This window comes from Marmota marmota, unplaced genomic scaffold, assembly GCF_001458135.2.
Source record: "Marmota marmota marmota unplaced genomic scaffold, marMar, whole genome shotgun sequence".
NCBI classification, from domain to species: Eukaryota; Metazoa; Chordata; class Mammalia; order Rodentia; family Sciuridae; genus Marmota; species Marmota marmota.
The window spans coordinates 5,878,058-5,903,511 of record NW_026000057.1 but is presented as its reverse complement, the minus strand read 5'-3'; the positions used below and the strand labels follow the sequence as shown (position 1 = coordinate 5,903,511).

Here is a 25,454-nt window from a genome sequence, read left to right as displayed (position 1 = left end):
TTCCACCATGATGTTTTTCTGCCTTGTTTTGGACCCAGAGCTATGAAGTTAGCCAAGTGGGGACTGAAACTCTGAAACAGGAAGCCAAGATAAACTGTCCTTCCTCCAAATTTCTCCACTCTGGTATTTTGGTCACAGTGACCCAAAAACTAAAACAATATTTTTTTTAAAAAGTAAAAAATAAAAAGTTAAAAAAATAAACCCACAAAAATATAATAACAACTTGAGGGACCCTTGGGGTAAATGAAAATGTTCTGTGTCTTCACTGTAAGAATATTGATACCCTAAATATGATGTTGTACTCTAGTTTTTCAAGAGGTTACCATTGGGGGAAGCTGGGTAAAGGGTACCCAGGATTCATCAATTGCATGCAAATCTACAAAATTAAATAAACTTGAAATAGCCTTTAAAAAATACGAGAGGCAAGATCATAAGGAAACGTAAGGAGAGAAGAGTCCCAAGGACGGAGCCCTAGAGAACTCCAACATCAAGAGGTCTAGGAAATGAGGACCTGGTGAAGTAATACAAAAAATGCAAAAGACATTAAGTGGGAGAAAAAACAGTGCAATATCCTTGAACTAAGTAACATGATGTATCCTGGAGGAGAACGCAATGGGCCATGCCAGATTGCTGTCAGGAAAGAGCATGAGCGTGGAGAGAGAATTCACTGTTGGACACAACAACATGGAGCCCACGGTTGACCTCAGGAGAGGTGGAGGCTTGACTTGAGAGAGCTCAAAAGATAACAGGAGAAAAGTTGAGCTGCAGATATGATTGGTTTTTTAATACTTCCTGCTCCATACAGAAGAAAAGAAATGGGTCCCATTAATGATGGTGGTAGTAGGTTTTGCTTTTTTAAAGATGGATGAAATAGGGCGGGGGTTGTGGCTCAGCAGTAGAGGGCTTGCCTCACACATGCAAGGCCCTGGGTTTGATCCTCAGCACCACATAAAAATAAATAAAATAAAGGTTTTGTGACCAACTACAACTAAAAAAATAATTAAAAAAAAAAAAAAAGATGGATGAAATAACAGCATTCTGTACCTTATGGGAGGCCAAACCAATGTTAACAAGAGGTGCTTGAGAAATACTGTGGGCAAACAGGAAGAGGGAGTGGGAAGAACAGAACAGAAGCCTGGCCTCAGGAGCACGGGCAGTTCACACAGTAGGGGACAGTAGGCAGGATGTCTGCTCTGATGGTGGAGGTGGGTTACACAGCAGCAAAGGGCGCCTTAGCACTTCTCTCTTCATAATGAAATAGGACACGGTCTTCAGGAGAGGAAGGCAGTGCCAGAGGTTCAGAGAAAGAAAAGCGAAACATTCATTCACTAGGAGAATGAAGGAACTAAGAAAACATGCATGGGGTAGCACTGAGGGCCTCTCTGAGGCCAGTGGGCATGAATCGAAAGGGACCCAGTGAACATGGTAGAACGTGTCTTTAGAAGGAGAACAGACGGAACTGAACCTACTCAAGTTGGGGTTGTGCAACAAGTATAGCATAGGAGGAAAGGGCAGGGGAGTCGAGGGCCCCGAAAAGGGAGCAACTGGGGACTGGCTGTAAGAATTAAACTAGTTAGGAGTCTGGAGACATGAGGGCTAAGTCATGGCAAGATCAGTTCACTCGAGGCCTTTACTGGGGAATTTAAGGGTACTTACTCAAAAAAAAGAAATCAGGGAAGGATGGAAGGTGGTGTCAGAAAAAGAAAGGCTTGTGATCAAGACTGGCAAGAGAATGTAGTCACTATAGTAACAAGATCTAAGGACAAAGGACTGGTTATGGGAAGAGTGGCTGAGGTCACTGAAGGAGAGGAGTCTGGGCATCATGAAGAAGTAGTAGAGGATCCTCTAAAATGATACTGAAATTATCAAGAATTTTTAGAAGGGAAGAATTGGAGATGACCGTATAAGGAACTAGAGATTCCACAAGCAGTTCAAAACACAGAAAAAAAAAAGTTACAGATAATAGAGAGATTTGAGGAGGTAAAACCATGAGAATGGATGGATGGATGAATAGATAGATAAGATAGGTAAGACAGGTAAACTAGGGAAAGAAAAGACAACCATAGAAAAATAATGTTTAAGAAGCAATAATTGAAGCAGAAGACCAAGAAATGTAAAGAGAACCCCAATATCACTGTTCTGGAAGTCAAAAAATAGGTGAGTTTCAGGAGGTTGAAGGTGAAGGCTAGGTCAAACACTAGGGTAGCAGTAAGAACTGCACTCAGTTCCCTACTGGGTTTCTTTTCAGTGACCCACAGCAAGCTCACTCAACATCACCAAATCTGAGTTCATTATCTTCCTTGTCCTCAATCCAAGCTTTATTCCATGTCAGTAAGTGATCCCATCGAGTTGCTCAAGGCAGGACCCTTCCTCTCCACTCCTGCACCCAGTTCATCTCTAAACCTTGCATCGACCCTGCAGCTTCTGTTCCCATTGCCACACCAACCATGACCCTCTCATCTTACCCACTTACCCAGTGTCCTCCATTCTTGGCATCTCCAAACCTTTCTCTGCTCTGCCAGAGTGAGCTTTGAGAGATACAAACATGCCACTCACTGTCTGCTTAAAACTTCACCGATTAAGCTGGAAAACCTCAACCTCAGGTCCTTGCCCCTTGTCAAGCCTCACCTTCTCTCCCACTCTCCGTGGCTCTGCTCCAGTGAGGCTGGGTGCCTCTGGGGACCTCACGCAGGTCCCATCCTCCTCTGTTTCAGGACTCCACATATAACTACTCCCTCGGCCTGAACTGAGTCTCAGTTCCTTGACTCCAAATAACCCCCGAGTGATCAACTGAGACACCAGATCTTCGGCATGCCTCTCTTCAAACACAGACTGGACTAGGTCCCCTGGCCAGGAGTTCCCAGAAAGGTGGTCTGGGTCTCAGTAGAAATAAATTACAAATCCACAAGACAAAGAAAACCCAGAGGGTGGGGCCCAGGTCCTCTCCCTCCATAAGGGAACCTTTTTGTTTAATATAGTCACAGCTTTTAAATATATAGTTTAATATATTTACTTTTTTGTTGAGTATTTTACAATATTTATATTGTAAAATTTCATTTGAAAAGACAATCTCCCTATATAGCAGTTTAAAAACTGCTAGAACAGATGGCCTGTAAATTCCTTCCTCTCTAGTTCTAAGAATCTTCTTGCAGGTATTATCCTTTGTTTTTGAAAATAACCACAAAGTAACCCCAACCTTCCTGAGGTACAATCAAAATGAGGATTGGGGTTGCTACAAAGCATCTGGCATAATCCTGGTCTCCCAGAAGATACAGGGCTGGGCAAAAATAACCCAAGTCACATTGAGACAATGTATGAAGAACTAGGAGTATCCGCTTTCAAAACAAACCAGGTTCACCTCCTGCAGCATGCTGCCGGCTCACCTTGGCCAAGGATTCAGAAGCATCCTAATCACTGATCTGCTGAGGTCCATGTCATAGTGGCTAAGAGCTCAGCCTCTGAGGCAGTACAGAGGCTCAAAACTCAGCTCTTGCCAGGCATAGTGTCACATGCCTGTAATCCCAGCAGCTTGGGAGGCTGAGGCAGGAGGATTGTGAGTTGAAAGTCAACCTCAGCAAAAGCAAGGCACTAAGCAACTCAGTGAGATCCTGTCTCTAAATAAAATACAAAATAGGGCTGGAGTGTGTACCCCTGAGCTCAATCCCCAATACTCTGCCCCAAAATAATAGGAGGCACAAATAGATTTAAAAAAAAAAATGGTTAAAAAATAACTCAGCTCTCCCACTCAATAGCTACACAACCTTTGGAGACAAGCTCGACCATTCTGCCTCAGTTTCTCACCAAAAAAAAATGGAAACAATAATAGCCACCTGATAGATATATGCTGAAGATTAAATAAGACACAAGATTCATAGCACTGGCACCTAAAAGTCAGCTATAGGTATGTGCTCCAGGTATAATATGGAGTGAATATCCCTCTGAGGTTTTTGGTTTTTGTTGGGTACTGGGGATTGAATCCAGGGGCACTTAACCATATAGCCACATCCCCAGCCCTTTGCGTTTTTTAATGTTTTGAGATAGTGTTTCATTAAGTTGCAGAGGCTAGCCTCAAATGTGCAATCCTCCTGCCTCAGCCTCCCAAGTCACTGGGATTACAGGTGTACACCACCACACCTGGCTCATTGAAGTTATTAACAAGTTCCTATTGACTTAAAACTTAACCTCTTTTCTACGACATTCTTTTTCTTTCACAGTCTTGGCAAAAGGCTTATTTACCTACTTGTCCTTTTTGTGGTTGTGACAAATATATCATGGTGCTTAAGGTCACATTTTTATGTGCTTGGCATTCGATTCATTTACCAGAAAGTAAAGCACAGATCTCCCTTCCCTGTACTAGACTTTTTTTTTTTTTTTTAATTCTTCTTTGGGTTTTGACTGTTGAGGCTTTTTAATTAATCTCATTTTATAAATTTTCATTATACAAACAAGAAATAACCTTATCTAAAAACCACTCCTGCCGAAACTAGGGCTGACAAGGAATCCCTGTCAGAGAGTTAAACAGAAATGTTCTCTGAAGACCATGATTTTCCTTGGCCATTTAGGCAGACACAGAAATCAATGCCAGAAAAGTAGTGATATTGACAGGCGCACTATTTTCTTGTTTTACTTCCTTCTGACAGTTATAACCATAACTGAAATTCATACAATAAGAAAAAAGCAACCAGTCTGTGAATAGTAGGCAGGGTTTGCATGAGATCCTCCATCACACAGTATAGACACAAACCCACACAACCCAAAATGAATCTGGTTCTGCATCACGAGCTCTCCCCGCCACACTCTCCTCTCTCTCATTCTCTGCTATGAATTAGACTTGGATCAACAGTGAAATGCTATGACATAATTAAGTGACAAGAGAAGTTAGGATAAGTTGAAACTTCATCCAAGTCACTCCACAGCCGAACATAGTGACCGAGACTAATGGACTTACTATGAATACACAGCCCGGAAAATGTAACAAGAGAGCACTCTTCAGGACATGAAAATCAGTTGCAATTAACCTCTGTTTTTTAATCATATTTTTAAATTTTTTCATCATATCCACTCATTCCCCAAACTTACCGGTCAGCAGCTTCTATGTCAAAACAAAACCTTCTGTCAGTGGAGTCCGTATGCCTTTTGGTGCAGTCTTTCAAAAAGAACACCTCTCCATCGCCCTGCAAATAAGCATTACATTCTCAAAACTACAGAGCAAGCATTTGCACTCCAAGCCGCCAATCCTGGGGGAGCCAAGGTTCAAATTTTAAGTTCCTTCTCTTTACCCTGATCTCTTTCAAACTAACAAACACAATTTAGAATCTAAACTGTTAATCATTTTTGTCATTGTCCTGTTCTTAAGGTTTTCTAGCTCTTGCTGACTACAGTAACATTTAACCAGACTGGACCGATGCCAAGTTTAAAAGGTAAATTAACAGCAATTTCCAGATGCTAGGGTGCTATTCTCCTAATGTCCTCTTTTCTAAAATGTGCAACTTTGTTTTACTTCGTATCATGTTATACCGTATGTCAGAGTCAATGTGTGACTGCCATGGTTTAGATGTGAGGTGTCCTCCAAAAGCTCATGTGAGAGACAATACAAGAAAGTTCATAGGTGAAATGACTGGGTTACCAGCGCCTTAACCTAATGAGCGCATTGATCCTGTTAGGGATTAACTGGGCGGTGATTATAGGCAGGCAGGGATGGCTGGACAAGGTGGGTCATTGGAGGCATGCCTTGGCATATATACTTTGTCTTTATTGAGAGGAGTGCGTGCTCTGCTTCCACCTCCAATATCCGGAGTTGCTGAAATCCACCACACTCTTCCACCGTCATGTCCTGCTTCACCGCAGGCCCCAGAGAATGGAGCTATCCTTCCGTGGACTGAGACTTCTGAAACCATGAGCCCCAAAGACACTTTTACTCCTCTAATTGTTCTTGTCAGGTCTTTTGGTCACAGCAGTGAAAAATCTGACTGTAACAGTGATCCTTTTTGACTTATAAATATTGCAACCGCACATGGAGCAACCCAAAAGTACATCAAGGGCCTTACATCAAATATAATGACCATGGAAAGCTGAACCACTCAATCTACGCAGTTGTTTCCTAAGGCAGTCACTGAGCTTATCTTTCCTTATTTTTTTCTTTCTTTACTATAATGCACTATATATTTCACTAATCACTGTTTAATTCAGCTTTTTTGCTACTGTGACTCAAGGACCTGATCAGCACAACTGTAGAGGAAGAAGAGTTTATTTGAGGGCTCATGGTTTCAGAGGTCTTAGTCCATAAAAGGCTGGTTCTATTTCTTGAGGCTCAAGATGAGCCTGAACATCACGGTGGAGTGTGTGGCAGAGGGAAGCTGTTGGCATGGTGATCAGGAAGCAGAAAGAGAGCATTTCTACTTTCTAGATGCAAAATGTATACTCCAAACAGTCCCACCCCCTCCAGCCACCCCCTATCACTTCAGTTACCACTCAGTTAACCCGTATCAGGGCATTAATTCACTGATTGGTGGGTTATAAGATTCTTAACCCAATCATTTCTCCTCTGAACCTTCTTGCATTGTCTCACACATGAGCTTTGGGGGACACCTCACATACAACCCATGACAACCACCTCTTCTAAGAACATGAGATAAAAGATGAAAAATGGGAGACAAAAGCGATGCAGGTACTAAGTAAAGGAAAACCATAGAAGTCTGAGTACACACTTCTAGAACACTTTATAGAATGAGGATCTAGAATTTTTTTAAAACATTCAAACATACAATATTTAAAACATCAAACTCTAAAATATACTTATTATTCTTATTATGAGGGCAAAACAGAAATATGCCACAAAGCACACGTGCCTTAAGACTTGAATTCACTTCAACATAAAACTCAGTCAAAGCCAATGCTCAGTCGTCACCCCATCTGCTTCCCAGAGTGACATCCTTGTGTCCTCTCCACTGCAGGACCCAGCACTGCCGTGTCTGATCCATTACTATGTCATGTTTTTATTACAACCCGTCTTACACTTTTTTCAGGCAGAAGCAAAGTATATTTAAACAGAAGTCAGCTTGGGTTCATTCTGTGTTCACCTAACCACACCCATCTACCCAGCAAGCAGTGAATTGCTTAAAATGTGCAGCCAATCATGTTCACTATGAGGGAGAAGAGCTTTGTTTCCAGAGCATAGGTTAATGTTTTAAGCTGTACCTTCTGTTTAAAACACAGAAATCACCTTTCCCGCATAGCAATGCCTGAGGTCTGCTTACTCTGTTCTTACTGTTGTGCTTTTCTTTACTGTTTACTTCTTTGGGAGGAGTAGTTAGCTGAATGAGAAATACCCAAATGAGAACTCTGTATGAATTCACTTCAACAGAAAACTCAGTCAAAGCCAACGCTCAGTCGTAACCCCTTATAGAAAATGAGTAAAATTCCTTATAGAAACCTCTACAGTGGTTCAGGCTCTGAACATACCATAAGTGTGCAAATCAGACCTGCTGTGAAAACACTAGGGGACCATTCAGTCACAGAAGCTTACTGTGTTTACTTTATAAAACCAGTGACATAAAAGGAATCAACTGGGTTTGTTTATTTGTTTGTTAATTCGGAGTGCAAAGACCCATGAATGCAATTCCAAAAACACAACTGTTCTCTTTTGGGGCCTATTTGGAAACAATAGAAAACAGATTTTAATCCTAAAAACAAAATAAAATTCATTTACCTGTAGTGAATAAAAACCATTAAAGTGACACCCTCCCCTACAAAGAATCCCTTTCACATAGAACAAAGTAAATCCAAATACTTACAAGCTTCCCCCCAGATCTGTGCTCGAATGGGATCATGTTGAACTTCTTGGCTGCTTTCCGATACATGCAGTAGTGTTTGACCCAACTGGAACCAAATGGAGCAGGCCCTTCAACAAAAACATAACTTCATTTTTTTTCTTCATAAATAAGCAGATATGTATAACTCTAAGCCCATTACTAAGAAGATCACAATAAATAGCATCCAGTACAGTTCAATAAAACGAATCATCAACAACACTGGTTTCTAATAAAAGGAGAAAACTAGGGAAAATAAAAGGGCCCAAAGAGGTCCTTGGAGACAAGATTATAAGTCATTTTCTGCAAAAACACAAGTGATTTAAAAACATACTTTTCAAACAGTGTGGTAGAAAAAAACAGTTATCTCACAACTGAAAAATCTCTTCATTTGAAGCTCTATTTTGAGTGTTGTAGGTATTAGGAGCTCACAAGAGTTCCATGTGATGTCTGGAATGGTTTAGGATTCGATTCTTGCTCCTCAAAATGACAGAATTGTAGAATTACAGTGCTGAGGAAAAAACACCCAGTCTAGAAATCCATCTAGTGCTCTAAACCCACTAACAGCAAGCACCCTGGCAACTGCTGCCTTGGATAATGGGACAATCAAGGCTTTGGAAGTGAAATATGCATGGCTGGGGTGGAGTTCGGAGGTACAGAGCTTCCTTAGTATGTTTGAGGACCTGGAACTGATCCCCAGCTTTGAGGAGCGCGGGTGTGGAGTGAAATATAGAAATGAAGAGTAAGGAATTTAAGGGATTCCCAGCTCTAGTGCTCCTTCTCTTTGGAGAAGTCTATCTCTATTGCTTTTACAATAAACCTGCTGCTAGCTTTCTTAAAAAAAAAAAAAAATTAAGATGTGACAGGGGTAAGCAGACCATACATGCACTAGAACATTCTCAAAATCCCCTTAACTCTTTTAAGTCAGTATTCCCACCATTAGAGCTCCTCCTCACTGTGTCTTTGTCAGGAGTACCCAGTATCTGAAACAGCACATGCCAATAAAAGTCTAGTTATCAGGGCTGGAGGGTGCAGCCCGGGGTAGAGTATGTGCTTACTATGCACAAGGCTCTGGGTTAAATTCCCAGCAGCAGCAACAACAAAAAATCCAGTTATCATAAATCAAAGCTTAGGACCAACAGAAGTTGACAATTTACCAAGTAAGGACTCTAAAAAAAGAAAAAAACATTCAAACACCATAATTTCCTACACAAATAAACCTATACTTGAAAAAAAAAAAAAAAACTGAGGAGGCTTAAAAAAAAAAGAAAGCTCATTTAAAAGGAATGCGTCCAGGCTGGGGTCATGGCTCAGTGACAGCTCTCGCCTAGTAGGAGTGAGGCACTGGGTTCGATCCTCAGCACCCCATAAAATAAAGATATTGTGTCCACACACAACTAAGAAAAATATATTAAAAAATAAAAGGAATACATTCAACTCTAGAGAAACCTAATTATGGTATCTTGGTGGGATGAGGCAGTTGAAAGGGTTTACCAGACAATAAAAATAATTTCATGTCAGATGGTTATTGGTCCAAAGATCTCAATTTGAGAACTACTGGGGTTTGTGTCATAAATAACCAGTGTTTGTATTTTTGGAGATATTGCTTGGAGAGTTAATTTTTTTAAAAAAATCTCAAAGAAGAAATGATTATATTCTTGTCTCTTTAATATACAGACACTTAAGCTTCAAGCAAATGCCTAAGAAACAACAAGGCCAAATCTCAGATCAGAGTCTCTGCACCCAATCTCAAGGTCTTCCCTCTAATTAAGCCACCATGCCCTCCTTACCCCCACCAGATCCTACTCAGCAGGCTGTGAGCATGGTGGCCAATGAGGCTCTCGCCCACCTGAGTGGCAACTTGGACATCCGTCTCAGACTCTCAATCCAGCACTTACTACCCCTGTGATCTGGGGAACACTGTGACCTCTGCCTCCATTACTCATTGATAAAGAGGGTAATAACGCCTCATAGCATTGTTTTATGAATTAAATGAACACAGCATATACAGAGTTAAACACAGTGCCTGGGCTACAGTAAATTAGAATTTAGCCACTATAGTTTTTGTTGGTTTTCTTCCAGTCTAATTTGAGCTCAATTTCTCTCAAAGTAAGTTTAGTAAGTTATGCATGTCTCAAGTTCCCTGTGATTTTTCACTCGGGCATATCGTACATATAAGAATTCTAACATTCTCGTGACTCTATCCTGGATTTTAATTTAGTTATTTCAAATTCAATTTTAAAAACTGGAATTGAGATGAGAAGTGAAGACTGTGGCATTTCAGATTAAACAAGGGCAAATGGAAAAAGCATCACAATCTCCTGATGACCTAGACCATTAACTTCAATTCCAAGCATAGAGGGCATATAACCTGTTGCCCAAGTACTATCCACTACTAAACTGGTCAGTTTCAAAGTCCTGTGAATCAGGCACACTTAACAAATGAAAATCATAAATCCCTGTAAGTACAGGTAAGGATGAGAAGGGAGGAAAACAGTCAATGTAGACACATTTCATATTCTCATCCTTTCTACTAACTAGCAACAGGGTTCCATCACAGAAGAATCGAACTTGAAGAGTTTAACTGTTTAAAGAGACACTAAATTTTTAAAGCTTGAAAGAGATTTGACTTATTTTTCAAACATCACCACCAAAGGTGCTGCATATTCACAAAAACAGCAATTGCTATGGTTTGGATATGGTTTGTCCCCCAAAGATTTCTGTGCAGGAAACTTGGTCCCCAAAGCAACCATAATGAGATGATAGGCCTCTAAGGATGATTAGGTCATAAGGCTCCGTCCATGAGAGGGATTGATGTAGGACCAGGTTAGTTCTCACAGAAGTAGGTTATAAAGTGAGGTCAGTCTGGGCTCTTGGCAATCTTCTGCATGTGGCCATTTGCCTTTCTGTTTCTTTACCATCTTATGATGCAGCTTTTCAGCCACCAGAATCTTAAATCAAATAAACCTTTATAAACTATCCAGCCTCTTGTGTTTTGTTAGAGCAACACAAAATGAACTAGAAAAAGCACCAAGACTTTAAAAACCCTGTAAAATAAATGTGGGTGCCACATGGGAATATTTTTTATAATAACCACTTGCAGTCTTCATAACTTTAGTAAGAATAAAGTATCTGAGATGGTGTGGGTAGAAATGGTTTGAAGAAAGAAGAGAAAGATACCCATCTGGACCTTAACATGGGGAGAGGCAACGTTGAGGGGAAGGGGAGGGTATGTATGTATGTATGTATGTATGTATGAAGTATTTTTCCCAAACAAAATATGCCTCTCAGGACAGGAGCGGGGGCAAAGAAAGAAATAATTTCCCCAAATGCCACAGTAATTATAACAAATAGTTTTAAATAGAGTCTGTGGGGTCTTGGTTCCAGAATCTCCAATGTCCCCCCAATCAATACCAAAACCCTGGGATGCTCAAGTCAGTCCCTTATATCAAATGGCATGTTATCTGCATAGAACCTATGCATATCCTCCCATATACAGTAAGTCCTCCCTAGAATACTTATGATACTCTTACAACACAAATGCTAAATAAATGGTTGTTATACTGTGTAGTTCAGGAAAGAATGATAGAAAAAACTATGTACATGTTCAGTACAAATGCAAGGGTCTGTTTTTGTTTTTTCAAGTACATCCAATTTGCAGTTGGAAATCCACAGAGGACCAACTGCAATTGGATTTTTAATCAACCCCAACCAGTCAGTCAGGGTCTGAGGGCCTCTTACTTTTTTCCTGTACATACAGGTAGCCTTCTTCTGTAAACTGACTTGCTCGTTTGTGGTCCTTGGGATTTTGTCTAATTTTGTTCATAAGTTCTTCCACTTCGGACCTTGTTCCTTCAAACCGGTTCCGTGTCTGAAATGGACAAAAGATAAATTTAAATTTCTCATGAGGTTTTTCTGCATGAATTTTAAAGTCTCTGAATAACCATAATCAAATTTGTAGAATTCCTTTTTTGTATTTGTCAAAATATCCCAATTCTTTGTTCAAAGGAGGGGGAAAAAACGGTGGTCAAACAGCCAACAGAGAAGCACAAGCCACAATAACCAAAGAATATGCACTTTGAAACTTTCTAACACCGTAAATAATTTCACTGTCCAACATAAAATTTCCTGCTTTTAGTTCTCATGTTATTATTAAATCTTAGATTTTAAAAAACAATAGATCATAGAATTTCTACTTGGGAAGTAAGATTTTTGCAACAACCAACATGACTCAGATTGTTACGATTATCCTAGCAATCTGAGCACTAGGAAGCTGGACATCTTAATTCCTTTTTGCAAGTTTATAAACACAAGAGTAAATTTTTCCAGGTTGTGGTAATTGCACTTGAAAATGACGTTTCTTCCCTGAAGTGGGGGGAATCTCACCTACAAATAACGTCTCTGATATCTGAAGGGACAAATCACATTTCCGAAACCCAGGAGACTCAGCATGCCAATGTCTGTCAGGCAACTATGTGGAGAACGAATATGGAAGGTGAAGTGACAAAATTACCAAGGAAATTGTGATGCGTCAGCACCACCGGGTTTCTGGACATTTCTTTCATTCAGACTCGAAAATAATTGTATTAATACTGAAAAACTGCTGATGTGAAACTGTGGAGGAGCTGAGATAGAAAATTATTATTGAAATTTCTTCTCTCCTCCCTGCAATGAAAAGGGTCACCAAAGGTCTTCAGAGTGGAAAAATGGTAGAATCATACCTTTCTTCCTAGAGGGGTGGGGAGTCTGATAAAAAAAAAAAAAAACTTAACTTCAGAGATTGATTGTAAACACAAACAAAGCCTCAAAAAATAAATCTTTTTGGGTACTTCATCAAAGTACTCATGTGTTGCATCCGCTCCCTCTCCTTCCCATCGCTCATCTCCAGGGATTCCTGTCCCACCTTTATTCTGATCGCTCTGGTTCTACTTTCCTCCCTCCTTGTTTTGCTGAGATTCCTTCCAACCTTCATTTCTTCTCATGTGTATATTAAATATTCATATGCACAATTAGGCAAATTATAAATTGGGGTGAAAATCACATGTGTGTATATTAAATATGCATATGCACAAATACACACACATTCATTCTCGTTCTCTGACCCACTCATGTCAATGCTCAAATTGACCTAAATTTGTCCAGCAGAAACTCCTTCAATCTGGCTACCATCTTCTGACATATCAGAAGTTTATGTTTTCCTTCTCCTAGAATCAGTCATTTCTCCAGAAGTCTTGTTCGTTTCAGTGAGAGGCAGTATTCAGAAAACAAGATCTGGACACAGCGTGCCCACAGCTATGGGGCTAACGTTGCTAAATCTTCCCAGGAGACAGACCTGGGCGATACCCCTACACATATATACACTTACACAAACACAGATCAGTACTTCCACATCTATGTGTGCCAAACCCATGACTTCCTCCCAATAAATCTAATTCTACTCTAATGATTCAAGATTTTTTCTGGTCCATCCCTTTCCGTATTTATAAATTTCTTCTCAAACACTGAGGATACTGACAGCCAGGTCTCTCAATCTATCTGCTCAGTTTGTTCAATTAACCTATCAGCAGAAGGAAAGCAAGCTCCCAAACACTCTGGCTACCTTCTACATACTACGTCTACATCCTCTGCCACAATTCCCTGCTGCAAATGCCACCATGCCAGGCCTCCACCTCGCTGCCCTAATTCCTCAGGGCCTGTGTCTCACAAAAAAAAAAAAAAAAATTGTTCATTTTAGCTATTTACTTAATAGACCATGTTTATTTAGGTAAATTATAAATTGGTGTGAAAAATCACATTTGAGTACTTCACACTACCAGACACACTTTATGGTGCTTTAACCCAAATGACCGGAGAGGCAGGTTGCAGCCTAGCTCCATCCAATGTCACAACCACACCACTGCCAACGTCCTTTCCTTCCATGTTTCAGCAAACATTTTAAAACTAACCAGCCTTGAAAGAAGCCTTATAAATTAAGCCTTTTATGATAGTGCCCATCTGGCCATAAGGGGGTTGCATCTGGGGGCCAAGGTGGAATCAAGACACATTTGACCACACCTGGAAAACTGATGGGTCAAATGAGGCACCACGCTTAGGAGAAATGGAAAAGGAGAAGGAAGAGCTGTGCACACCAAGTTGTACACAGAAATAAGACTTTAGGGTACAGGCAACGGTTCCATGTACAGATCGCCATTTTTCATTGAAGCCTTCCCTTCCTGGCCCCATGACTTCATTCATGGGGCAAAAGATGGCAGAGTGTGATTCAAAACATCAAGAGGATTTCATGAAACCCTGTTCCACACCAGGAGCAGCCCTACAAAGCCCTACTCAAGTAACCTTCCCAAACACACACACTCTCAAGTTCTACATCATCCCTGCAAGTGCTTTATGCACAGGGAGGAGACAGGAGACAGCAGTGGAGTGGCAAATCCTGGGCAAACAGCCCATTGGGTCTAAAGACCCTAAGACACCTTACACAGAAAACCAGACAGGCTCTGATTAGGATCAGTGAGAAACGGAAGTGAGTGTACTAGCAGTGCCTAAATCCGAGTTCTTCTGATAAATGGGACTCCTGTGTTACACATAGGCTGTTAAGGTCCAGCGGAACCAGAAAGTTGTATCAGAATGTTTCTCAAATCCCGTTTTTACTGATCCCGGATACACCGGGTCCGACCCATCTTCTTCCACCATGCAGAGCCTGAAACTGTGGACCCAGCACAAGTGTGCTCAAGTCCAGTGCTTGCCCTGTCCAGTGGGCAGGATAGTTTGAGAAGGGATTTTTCCTTTGGCTCCTTTTCTTTATCCTTCAAATTAGAAGGAAAGAAAAATCTACAACATCTGCTTTTATGAAGACTACACGTGCATAGTTCAAATTAAGTCACTTAGGGCAATCCATCAGCACACAGTAACAAAATTAATTTAGGCAGTACTATTTTACTATTGTTTTATTATAATTAAGCCACTGGGGGGGAAATCAATATTGATTTTCTAACAAAGGAAAATATTTTCTCATACTGTTAGACACTACTTAGCCATTCTTAGTATCTGTTAGACTTTTAGAGATTTTCAATGAATCCTAAAATTTCTGTTATTCCTTTCAAAGAATTCTAGTCTTCCTTACCCCATAGTCTTCTGGGAGTAAGAATCACAAAAGTTCAGTTACTTTTATAAAATATCCTTTAATTTGGTTGCAATTTCCATTCTTCTGAAATCTATTTTCTAAAAGCCATCTTGCTACTTTCTTGCTTTCCATTTATTACTCAAGATTACAGAAAATGGATGAAGACAGAGTCCCTCAAAAAAGTCTAACCATCTTTGAATAGAAAAAGGTGTAACCAGATAAGGCGAAAATACATTGTTGTTACTTTTAAAAAAATAAAGTTCAGCTTTTTTCTGATCATACAGTAGTTTTTGCTACTTAATTTACTAGAATAACAAAACACTGACTAAAAGTACCCAAGTTAAAACAGAGTTAATTGTAATATTTAGTTTTAAAATTTCAGGATATTTCATTGTCACATTAAACACACACACTAGGATTTTCTTCCAGTAACATGTAGTTTTATATAACCAGCATTCTCTCTTTATTATACTAAAAGCTGATATCATCAAGGAAAAAGATGAAGAGCCAAGAAATAAGTAAATGATAGCACCATTGAGGTGGAACAGATAGCACAGAATGAATGACATGTTTCAAAGATGAGAGATTTCTGAAGGGAAGAGAATTAGCTAAGAGCAAAACTGAAGAGCCAGGGGCAGTGGTGGTGTGTGCCTACTGCCCCAGCCACTCAGGAGGCTGAGGCAGGAGAATCACTTGAGCCCAGGAGTTCCCAGTCAGCCTGGGAGATTTGGCAAAACTCTGTCTCTTAAATAGAAAAAAAAAAAAATTAAAGCCTACCTCCTAGGACTGGGTGTAGCTCACTGGTAGAGCCAGTGCTTAGCATGCACAGGACCTGGATTCAACCCCAGCAAGACAGAGAGAGGGAGGGAAGGAGAAAGACGCCTAGATCAGGCATTCCCAATACTGAAGGCAAGTTCGAGAGAAAGAATAGCTTCTACATGAGAGAACTACACGAGTCACCTCAGAAACATCCAGAATAAAACCGAGAGAGGAGTATTTAGAAAACAGTAAGGATTTAGGAAGTTCACTGATGACAATTCATACATTTAAACTTTTTTTAAAAGGTTTTTTGTTTTAGTTTTTGTACTTTATTTTTCAGTAAATTGTTGTCTGTCCATTTCTCTACAGAAAATGAACGTAATTGCCAAAGGTGTAAGGTCTTATATACTAAGGATATTAACCAGGTCATTTTCTGAAATATTTCAAACGATAGCAGGACTTCAAGTTTTGCTTATACGTTCTCATGACTGAGTATGGTTCAATCCCATAGACATATTTAATCTCTCTCAAATTGTTCTGGTGCATGTAAAGTAACTAGATCCCCTATTCCCTATAGATACATTACGAACATACTTTCATGCATAAGCAAGATAGCTTCACTGAAGGCCCCCGGAGGCTGATATGTCCCTAACATGTCACCTCAGAGCTTGGAGCAGAGCTGGCTTCCCAGGGAGGTAGGTTGTACAGCCACACAGGGCTGTGCTCAGAAAGTCTCATGCCAGGCTTAATGTTTTGCTGTCTCTGTCTTGAAACTTCTTCATCCTTTTTTAATAAGGAGCTCAATTTTTTTCACTTTACATGTGCCCCACAAATTCTATATACGGTCCTGTCTGAAAGTTCTCCAGGTCAGCCCTGAACTTGACAGATGAGGCCCAGATGGAAAAGCCAATTTCAACAAGTTACATCCCCAGTTGGTGGAAGGTGGAGCAGGGAGGGGGTACGATATCAGAATCATAATCTAATCTTCTAATGGGAAGTTGTACTCCATGTATGTATAGTATGTCAAAGTACACTCTGTCATGTATATCTAAAGAGAATAAATTTAAAAATGTAAAAACAAGATGCATTTATATTCTGACTTTAAAAATAATGGTAATAATCTAATCTTTTAAACTAACATCTTTATAAAACTGTGTTCTGCAGTTTACTATTCTTTAGACTAAACATGTTACAGAATGATTTTGAGGTGAGTATAACTAATCTATATAGATTTGGAATTATATTTTTAAATTGTTACATTATAGTAATATCCATATTTTATAACTCTTTTCACTGATCTTGGGAACACGGCAGCAGAAAAATATCTACAAGGATTCTAATAATTTTGACCCAGCTAAGTGGCCAAACAATCTATGAATGGAAACTAAAAACAAACTTAATTTGGGGGTCCTCCACTGAAATAAAGAGCAAGTTGCTCCTGCAGAGACCAGAAGCTGAGGAGCTGCCCCTGCTACTCTGCAGTGGCCCCCCTAAGGCCCCCCACAGGCCCTAAGAAAGCTACAAAGGGAGACAGCCTCCTCCACAGGCCTAACACAGGCTAACTAAATCTATACATTGTGAGTTCTCTCTCTCTGTTGTCTCTTGTTTAAAAAGCTTATTTCACCTGCAGAGATTTCCAAGAAGAAACCTTTGAAACAGATCTTCCTTCAAAGCTGGCTTTAAATAAAACCTACCGTCCTACCAAATGGACTCCGAATATTTCTGGAGCAGCAAAGATTATAACCTACCCCATTCCCTGGGCTGGTATTGGTGCCGCTCAGTAACAAAACTGACATTATCAATTATAAAAATAAGATTTTATCATGTATATTGCCAAATATGGAGAATTGTATAAAAAAATGGGGGGAGGTTTTATTCTCAATTTCTAATCGTGCAATAAATAAAAGCACAAGCAGTTAATGCCTCAAAACTGACTGTCCATCTATTTTATATCTTTCAGTGTATGCTATGAGTTTGGCCCAAAGCTGTATAACACTAAATCTCTAACAAGGCTTCAATATTTGTTAAACATACCCTGACTAGCTTTTCCATGAGGACACATCAAGGATCAACTAAAATGTTGAGAGAAAAAAACTTCTGCCACTTAAAATCACATACACTGTACTGTTTAGTAAATACATTCTCTAAAATCGCCTTATTCAAGATCTGCCAAAAAGCATCTGATTTCCAAAGAAAAACAATGCAGACTGATACCAATTGTGTACAACTGCACACTAGTGAACATGCCTAAAATGTAGGGAAGAACTTCCACTGGAAACCTAAACCTGTCTAAGAATAAAGTCATGAAGTTTGGTTAACAGAGGAGAAATTCAATTCATTATCATTTTAAAGCCTTTAACTAAAGTGGCAGGGTCTGTTAGCAGTTTCATGCACAGTGACTCAGTTAACATAACAAAACTCATTTTTAAAACTGTTCCAGAAAGTTCAGGAAGAACCACCAGGTGGCAGAATTTCCTGAGGCTCAATTAACTGAAGAGCAGTTAGTTACTTGAAAAGCTGACCACTAGGTGGCATCAGACCCCCACTTTCTCAGTACCCACCCAGCAGCCTGATCTTAGTTTAATAAGACTTTTCCCATAGGAAACACATGAAAAAAATACACTTTCTTACACCAGAAAGTTTTGTTTCCTTACATTCTGAATGTTGATCTGTAGTTCCATTTTGTAGTGATTGAAGTCTTTGGCAAGTTCATGGCCCTGATGATAGAAAGTAAACATTCCCTGAAAAAATGACAGCATCTAAGACAAAGGAGAAAAGGGGACATTAGCAGGGGGGAAAATCCCTCACATACACTGAAGAATCACATACACTGTCAAGTGCTTCCCTCTCCTCTCACTGCACCCCACTGATGTTATTGTAAGGAAGTCAGGAGAAGTCAAAGACATCAAAGTACACGTTATTAATTGGTCTTTATTTCTATAAAGAAGAAACATTTTCTTAAATCTCAGTGCCACAAGACTATTTTTTATAGCAAGCCTCACAAAATTCTAAGTCATCCACTTATCCTCATCCGTCAAGAGAATCCCAATATTCACTTGTAATTGAAACCTAAACTCTGTAGTTCAACTCATCCGTAAGAGTAAAATCATGGAATCAGAGAGCAGAGCTCCAGTCTCTACTGGCATCCATCCCAGGCACTGCAACCCCAGTTTTGTTGACAGGGATGTTCAGTGACTTGCCCAGGGCAGAAGCAGGGCAGAAGCAGGGCAGTAGCAGGGCAGTAATTAAGCCCTAACGTTTTCTACCAACTCCTAACCTGCCCCTCTTAATTAGAGGGCAGCTGCTTCTGCCCCACGTCTAAATGCATCGAAAGGGAGAAGAGGAGATTTGGGGGGGAGAGTTAAAGAAATTTTGAGATTAATTTTCTTCCAAACAGCTAGATTAGAACAGAAATTTGGGGCTTTAACATCAAATGGCCATCCACAGTCAATCCCTAAGCAATCCCTTGTTATAATGACCATGGGCAAATTATGGAAACTTTCTCTGCTTCAATTTCCTTATTTGTTAAGTGGGATAACAAAAATATCTTGGAGTTACTGCATGGAATGAAGTGAACACAGTACAGTACTTAGAACAATGACTTGAACTAAGAGTGAGCACTGTAAGTGCCCAATAAATGTAGGCCATTATTATTTCATATAAAAGGAAAGCTTTAATGAGGTTTAATTTTTCTCTAGTTGTTTAATTTAGGTTATTTTTATTATTCCAACAAGTTTTTAATCAATCAGTACTTAATAGTTCTTTTGTTTCTCAAAACCATGAATGTATTGGGTAAACTGTAATAGTATTGAACTGGAACTCAAAGTTGTGTAATACAAAAAGACCATTACGATTAAAATAAATATAGAGAATGACTTCCAATGTTTCTCAGTTTGTTTTTGCTAAAACTCGCAGTATGAAATATCCTTGACATTGTAATTAAGAAACATACATTTATATACATGTATTTGAACATAAAAATAACTAAAGCTATTAGAAAAACATTTTTGTGATAACAAAAAATCAAGTGTTTCTTGAAACAAAATGCTAGATTCACTCCCTGGGTGCAATGGCTCACACCTGTAAACCCAGCAGCTCCAGAGGCTGAGGCAGGAGGATTGTGAGTTCAAAGCCCCAGCCTCAGCAACAGTGAGGCCCTAAGCAACTCAGTTAGGCAGTCTTTAAATAAAATACAAAATAGGGCCAGGGATGTGGCTCAGTGGTCGATTGCCCCCAAGTTCAATCTCTGATACTCCCCACAAAAAGAAATGCTAGTTTCACTCACAAAATTTCAAATGTTCCACCTTCAGGTTCTCAACACAGGTTGCTTTAACCATGGTGAGAAATTTTTAACCATGTTAGAAATCATGATGAAAAAAATAACCATTCAATTGTTAAATAGACAGAGTTTGAATGGGTAAAGTTACTTTAAAAATGATCTTGAGTAAAGACGATCCTACAAAAAGCCACTTTCACACACATTTTGATATTAATTCTTGCAGAAGGATTTTTTTTTTTTTAAAAGAGTGAAGCTCTAAGGAAAATGGTCAAAATTGCCCGTGACTATACTTCTTGAGATCATGTGCCAACAGAAATATTCAATGTGTGTTACTGTACAAAAGAGACTGAGGACCACTGATTTAGAGGCGATTCCCTGACTTTGTGACTGTGTCCATCCTTCCATGTATAATGTCTGTCTTCATGTTTACACACTATAGCCTCTAGGAACCATGTTAGATCTAAGAGAAAATATGACTATTATATTACCAAAATGTATCACCAAAATAGCAAACAACTTGCTCTAATACTCACAGGCTCCACAAACTCAAACTTCTTTCTTTCTTGGATTTCCTGAAGCTTACACACATATTCAAGAGACAGTTCATAAAAGTGCTGCCGGTTTTGCTCCACTTGGAGATCTGCCTGTGTTAAAGTAATTGAGGTTAGTCAAACTGGAGAGAGAAGGAAACTCTATACCAGAAGTTGGCAAACGTCAGTCCACAGGCCAGATATGGCATTCTGCCTGTTTTTGTAAATAAAGTTGTATCTGAACAGTCAGCACTGTTTGTTTAACATGAAGTCTGAAGCTACTCTCCTGCCACAACCATAGCATTGAGCAGCTACAGCAGAGACCTCAAGGTCCTCAAGAGTCTAAAATAGTAACCCTCAGACTCTTCAGAAAAAGTCCCCCCATCCCCACCCTGTAGGCTATAGCTAGCTGACCCCCAAGGACTGGAGGCCCAACAGTTAGGCTTTCTTCAATCACTTGTTCCCAACCATAACTGCCGCCAACTCAAAAAATCACATCAACATTATTTCCATGAACAAATCTTCCAAGAATGAGGTTGGCCTGAGAGAGGAGGCTGAGGAAATTCCAGTCACTTCAGTACTAGGTGATTGAGAGCAGCAGGTGAGGAATTGGCAGCCATGACACATCTGAGAAACTGGCTCTGGAAGGCAGGTCAGCGTCGGAAGCCCATCTAGGGGTGCTCATGCTCCTAAGCCCTCACCATGTCGGATCACCCTGTGAGTCCAGGGAACACCAGCTGTTCAGGAGACTATTCCAAAATATATAGTGCCAGCTTATCTCGCCTAACTGAACTGGGAGAAGAGTACAGTTCCACAGAGACCAACAGGAAAGGAATTCTCATCCCAGAAACCACTCTCAACAAGGCACTGTGCAGTATTTCTCCTAAGTTGCTAACTTGATTTTCAAAAGTATTGATCTGGACATTTCTCCAGAAAAGATAAAAAATGGCTAACAAGCATAGGAAAAAAAGGCTCAAATAATCATCAGGAAAGTATAATGAGAGACCTCCTCACATCCATCAGGACAGCTACTATAAAATGGAGAAAAGAAGTGAGGTGAGGTAGGGAAGATATGGAGTAACAAACTCTTGCTCATCACTGGTAGGAATAAAAAACGAAGTAGCCACTGTAGAAAACATCCCAAAAGCACCTCAAAAAATTAAAAATAGAATTACCATGGGATGCAGCAATTCCACTTTAAGGTATACACCTAAAAGAACTGAAAGCAGGAACTCAGACACGTGTACACCATTCATAGAAGCATTCTTTACACTAAACAAAAGATAGAAGCTGTCCATGACAGATGAATGAATAGATATTGAACAGCCTGAAATTCTGACACATGATACAACATGGATAAGCCTCAAAGATATTATGCAAGCAAAATAATTCACACATAAAAAGACAAATACTGTAGGATTTCAAATATATGAGATACCCAAAAAAGTGCAATTCACAAAGACAAAATAGAATGGTTTGCCAAGCATAGTGGTGCACGCCTGTAATCCCAGCAGCTCCAGAGGCTAAGGCAGGAGGATAGCCAGCTGAAGGCCAGCTTGGGTGATTTAGAGACCATGACTCAAAATAAGAAGGGCTAGGGGATATAGCTCAGCAATAGAGCAGCCCTGAGTTCAATTCCCAGTACCACAAAAATAAATAATAAAGACGATTTGTTGTCAAGGCAGGAGGAGCAGGCTGTGTTTAATGGGTACCGAGTTTCATCTGTGGAAGATTAAAAAAAAAAAAGCTGTGGCGATAGAGGTGGTAATTATGTAACATGAAGGAATGTAATGCCACTGAACTGCACACTTGAAAATGGTGAAAATCATGAATTTTGTTATATTTTGCAATGACAGTTGGATAAGCTTTTGAAATCAAATGCTTTATTAAAATAGTGTTTCAATGCAATAAGTGTTACTAAACTAAAAAAGAGTTTCTATCTCAAAGTCCTATTTGTATGCCCCTGATCATCAGATTTTGATTGGTGAGCCATCAGCAATAAATAGCTACAACTACCAGCAAACACTAATTCTTGAGTCTTTAACAAAATGAAGACATGGGGAGATAAGGGTGGTTGCTTCATTATTACACCAGAGCCAAAATGACTGGTCCTGTCTGAGCTGATTCTCTCTTGTAGCTGTAGTTGCTACTGTAATTACCCTCACATTTCTGGTCAACTTTTATTATCACCTGTTTAATATCCTGAATATCCAAAACTGTTGTGTCATGTGCTTCACAATTATATCGCCAGAATCCCTGGGATCACAGATAGCCCATGACTTACAATACTGCCAGAGATGTCTAAGTCCTACTAGGGGCACAGAATGATTTCCTTTACCCTGACCAAGTCTACTTACTACATGATTTGGATATGATTTGAATGTGTCCCCCAAAGATTTGCTGGAAGGTGACCTCTAGGGTGTCCATACTGAAGTGATAAAGTCTTTAAGAGGTGAGGCCCAGTTAATGGAAATCAGGTCACAGAAGTACTATGCTTGGAGGGAATTAATGCAGGTCTCCTGGGACTGAATTATTTCCTGGGAGATTAGGTTATAAGGGAGCCTGGCATCTCCCCTGAATCTGTCTTCCACACACACCCCCACTCTGTGATGCCATCGAACTTGAGGCCCTGTGAAGAGCCAAGCAGATGTCCACACCATGCTCTTGAACTTCCAGAACTATAAGCAAATAAAGAAGCCAGCTCAAGCAATTTTTATAGCAACACAAAAGTGAGTAATATACTACACTTAGCAAAAGTCACTAGTTATTAATTAATACACAATTTCTATTTGATTATCTGAATTGTGAACATTTCTACTATCAGAATGTATAAGATAGATCAGTCACATATGAAGTTATTCAAAGGAGCTACTTCTCTAGTGATATTTATGTTGAAATGTTATTTTGTTGATAGGTAAAGAGAAATTTCAAAATCAAAAGAAATATTTTGTCAAGTAACTAACACGTGTTACAGTGTAGAAATTAGAATTTAGGCAACAGAGCTTCTACCTCCATCAATATCCCTAAGAAGGTAAACACAAGCCAAAGAAACAGATCCAAGAGAATTACCAAAATAGCCAGCTTTCTGTATACTACAATTTTTTGTTGTTACTCTCATTTGAAACAAGAGGAGACAGTAAATTAGCCACGTTTCTATGCCTTTGTTCAATACAGTTCTCAGCAGTTAATCTCTTAAGCACCTGGAGTCACTGAGGATCAGCAACACCTTGGCTGCAGGCAAAAGTAATGAAAATTCAAACCGAACTTTGTTCCCTTTAAAAAACCTCCAGACTTTCAAGAGAAGGATGTTTCAAGTGGGAGTCTGTAAGTTAGTAAAAATCAGAACAAGATAGGAAAGTACACGTAACTGACATGAAACTAAAATTCTTCACCTTCAGAGTCTCTTCAAATATCTGATCTGGAACTTAGTGATTGATGAAATTGGGATTGATGAAAATCGCCAAAGCCCTAGCTCAGCGGACACACATCTTCACACTTTTCTTGCCATAAATACATAGAAATCCCTATTCCCTGACAGATACTTTTCTAGGCACAGAGGTTTTGTGCTGCATAAAACTATTTTGTTGACATCAAGGAACTTACACTCCTTGGAAGAAGCCATGTGACAAGCACATAGTAGGTAAAACAGCTCTAAGAATATGGAGGGGTGTGCGCCTGTAATCCCAGCAGCTCAGGAGGCTGAGGCAGGAAGATCACGAGTTCAAAGCCAGCCTCAGCAATTTAGTGAAGCCCTAAACTTAGCAAGACCCTGTCTTAAAATTTAAAAATTACAAAGGACTGAAGATGAGGCTCGATGGTTAAGCTCCCCTCTGTTCAATCCCAAGCACCAAAAAAGGAAAAAAGAAAAAGAATATGGAGGGGAAAAGGCAGAGTAAGGGAAACATTCTGAGTAGGATAGGCAGGAACAGATTTCCTAATAAGGTAACCTGTGAATACAGCATTTGGAAGAGTAGTTGAAGAATTGAAGCGCAAGGATCTGGTTTGAAAATATCCTGGGCAGGGGTCCAGGGTGGAGTTCAGTGTGCCCCTTCTGAGGGTAGAATGCATGAAGCCCTGGATTCAATTTCCAGCAAAAAAATTAAAATCATAAGGCAAAAGGAAGACCAAATGTAAAGTTCCTGAGCAAGGAATTTGCTTGGCCCCAGGGAATGGCCTGGGGCCACTACAGGTAGCTGTCAGGAGGGTTTGCATAGGAGGGGGTCCTGAGAAGTGGCCACACTGTATGTTCTGGCGCTAAAGATGGCACAAACTGACAAACTGGATGTAGGCAGTGAGACAAAGGGTCCAGAATGATTCCCATGATTCTTCATGGGCAACATTTGGAACTGGATACCTAATTAGAAAGTGGAGATGGAAATTTACCTGGGGCATAAAAATTCTCTTCCAGATACTTGGAAATAGAGATAATGAAGAATAAAGGTTAAAACTGTTAACAGCATGTCTATAAATGCAACAGCTGTCATTGCAAAATCGACCGAGGGCTAGAGATGGGAGCATGTGTAACTCTGTGTGGTTTTCTACAAAGTGGAACAAGTAGAGAATGGAGCCATACCTCAGGTATTGTAGGGAGGATTAAGTGGTATAAAAGCTCCTTTCTGTTTCATAAACTGTTCTGCGCCATCCAAATGTCAAAGGTATTAGAGAAAAGAAAATGTCACTTGGGGATAATATCCAATCAACCACATGTGTGCCCACATACATATTGTTTGCAACCAACTATCCGAAATTCAAATACACCCTAGAATCAATGCTGTTAGTGTTATTTGGATAAAACTTCACTAGGTACATGTTACAATGGCACATTCTACCCAGATTCCTTACATGTGTAAACCCAAACAAGAAAAGGAGAAGTCGTACTATGTGAAACAAGTGGGGATATAAAACTGCAAACATTTTCCTAAAAAAAGTGTACATTCTGCATTATGAACAACACATGTTTC

At 39.8% G+C, this 25,454-nt stretch overlaps 1 protein-coding gene across 1 annotated transcript in view; it reads right to left on the bottom strand.

Annotated features, from left to right (window-relative positions):
- Arhgap10 (Rho GTPase activating protein 10) overlaps nucleotides 1-25,454 on the bottom strand; it is a 258,740-nt gene that overhangs the window by 171,417 nt on the left and 61,869 nt on the right. Inside the window, exons 8-12 of the mRNA XM_048813852.1 lie at nucleotides 20,497-20,607; nucleotides 18,339-18,443; nucleotides 11,550-11,679; nucleotides 7,794-7,900; nucleotides 5,080-5,174 (exon numbers count right to left, since the gene is read on the bottom strand). Coding sequence (XP_048669809.1) covers nucleotides 5,080-5,174; nucleotides 7,794-7,900; nucleotides 11,550-11,679; nucleotides 18,339-18,443; nucleotides 20,497-20,607 — 548 coding nt within the window. The remainder of the gene's footprint in view (nucleotides 1-5,079; nucleotides 5,175-7,793; nucleotides 7,901-11,549; nucleotides 11,680-18,338; nucleotides 18,444-20,496; nucleotides 20,608-25,454) is intronic.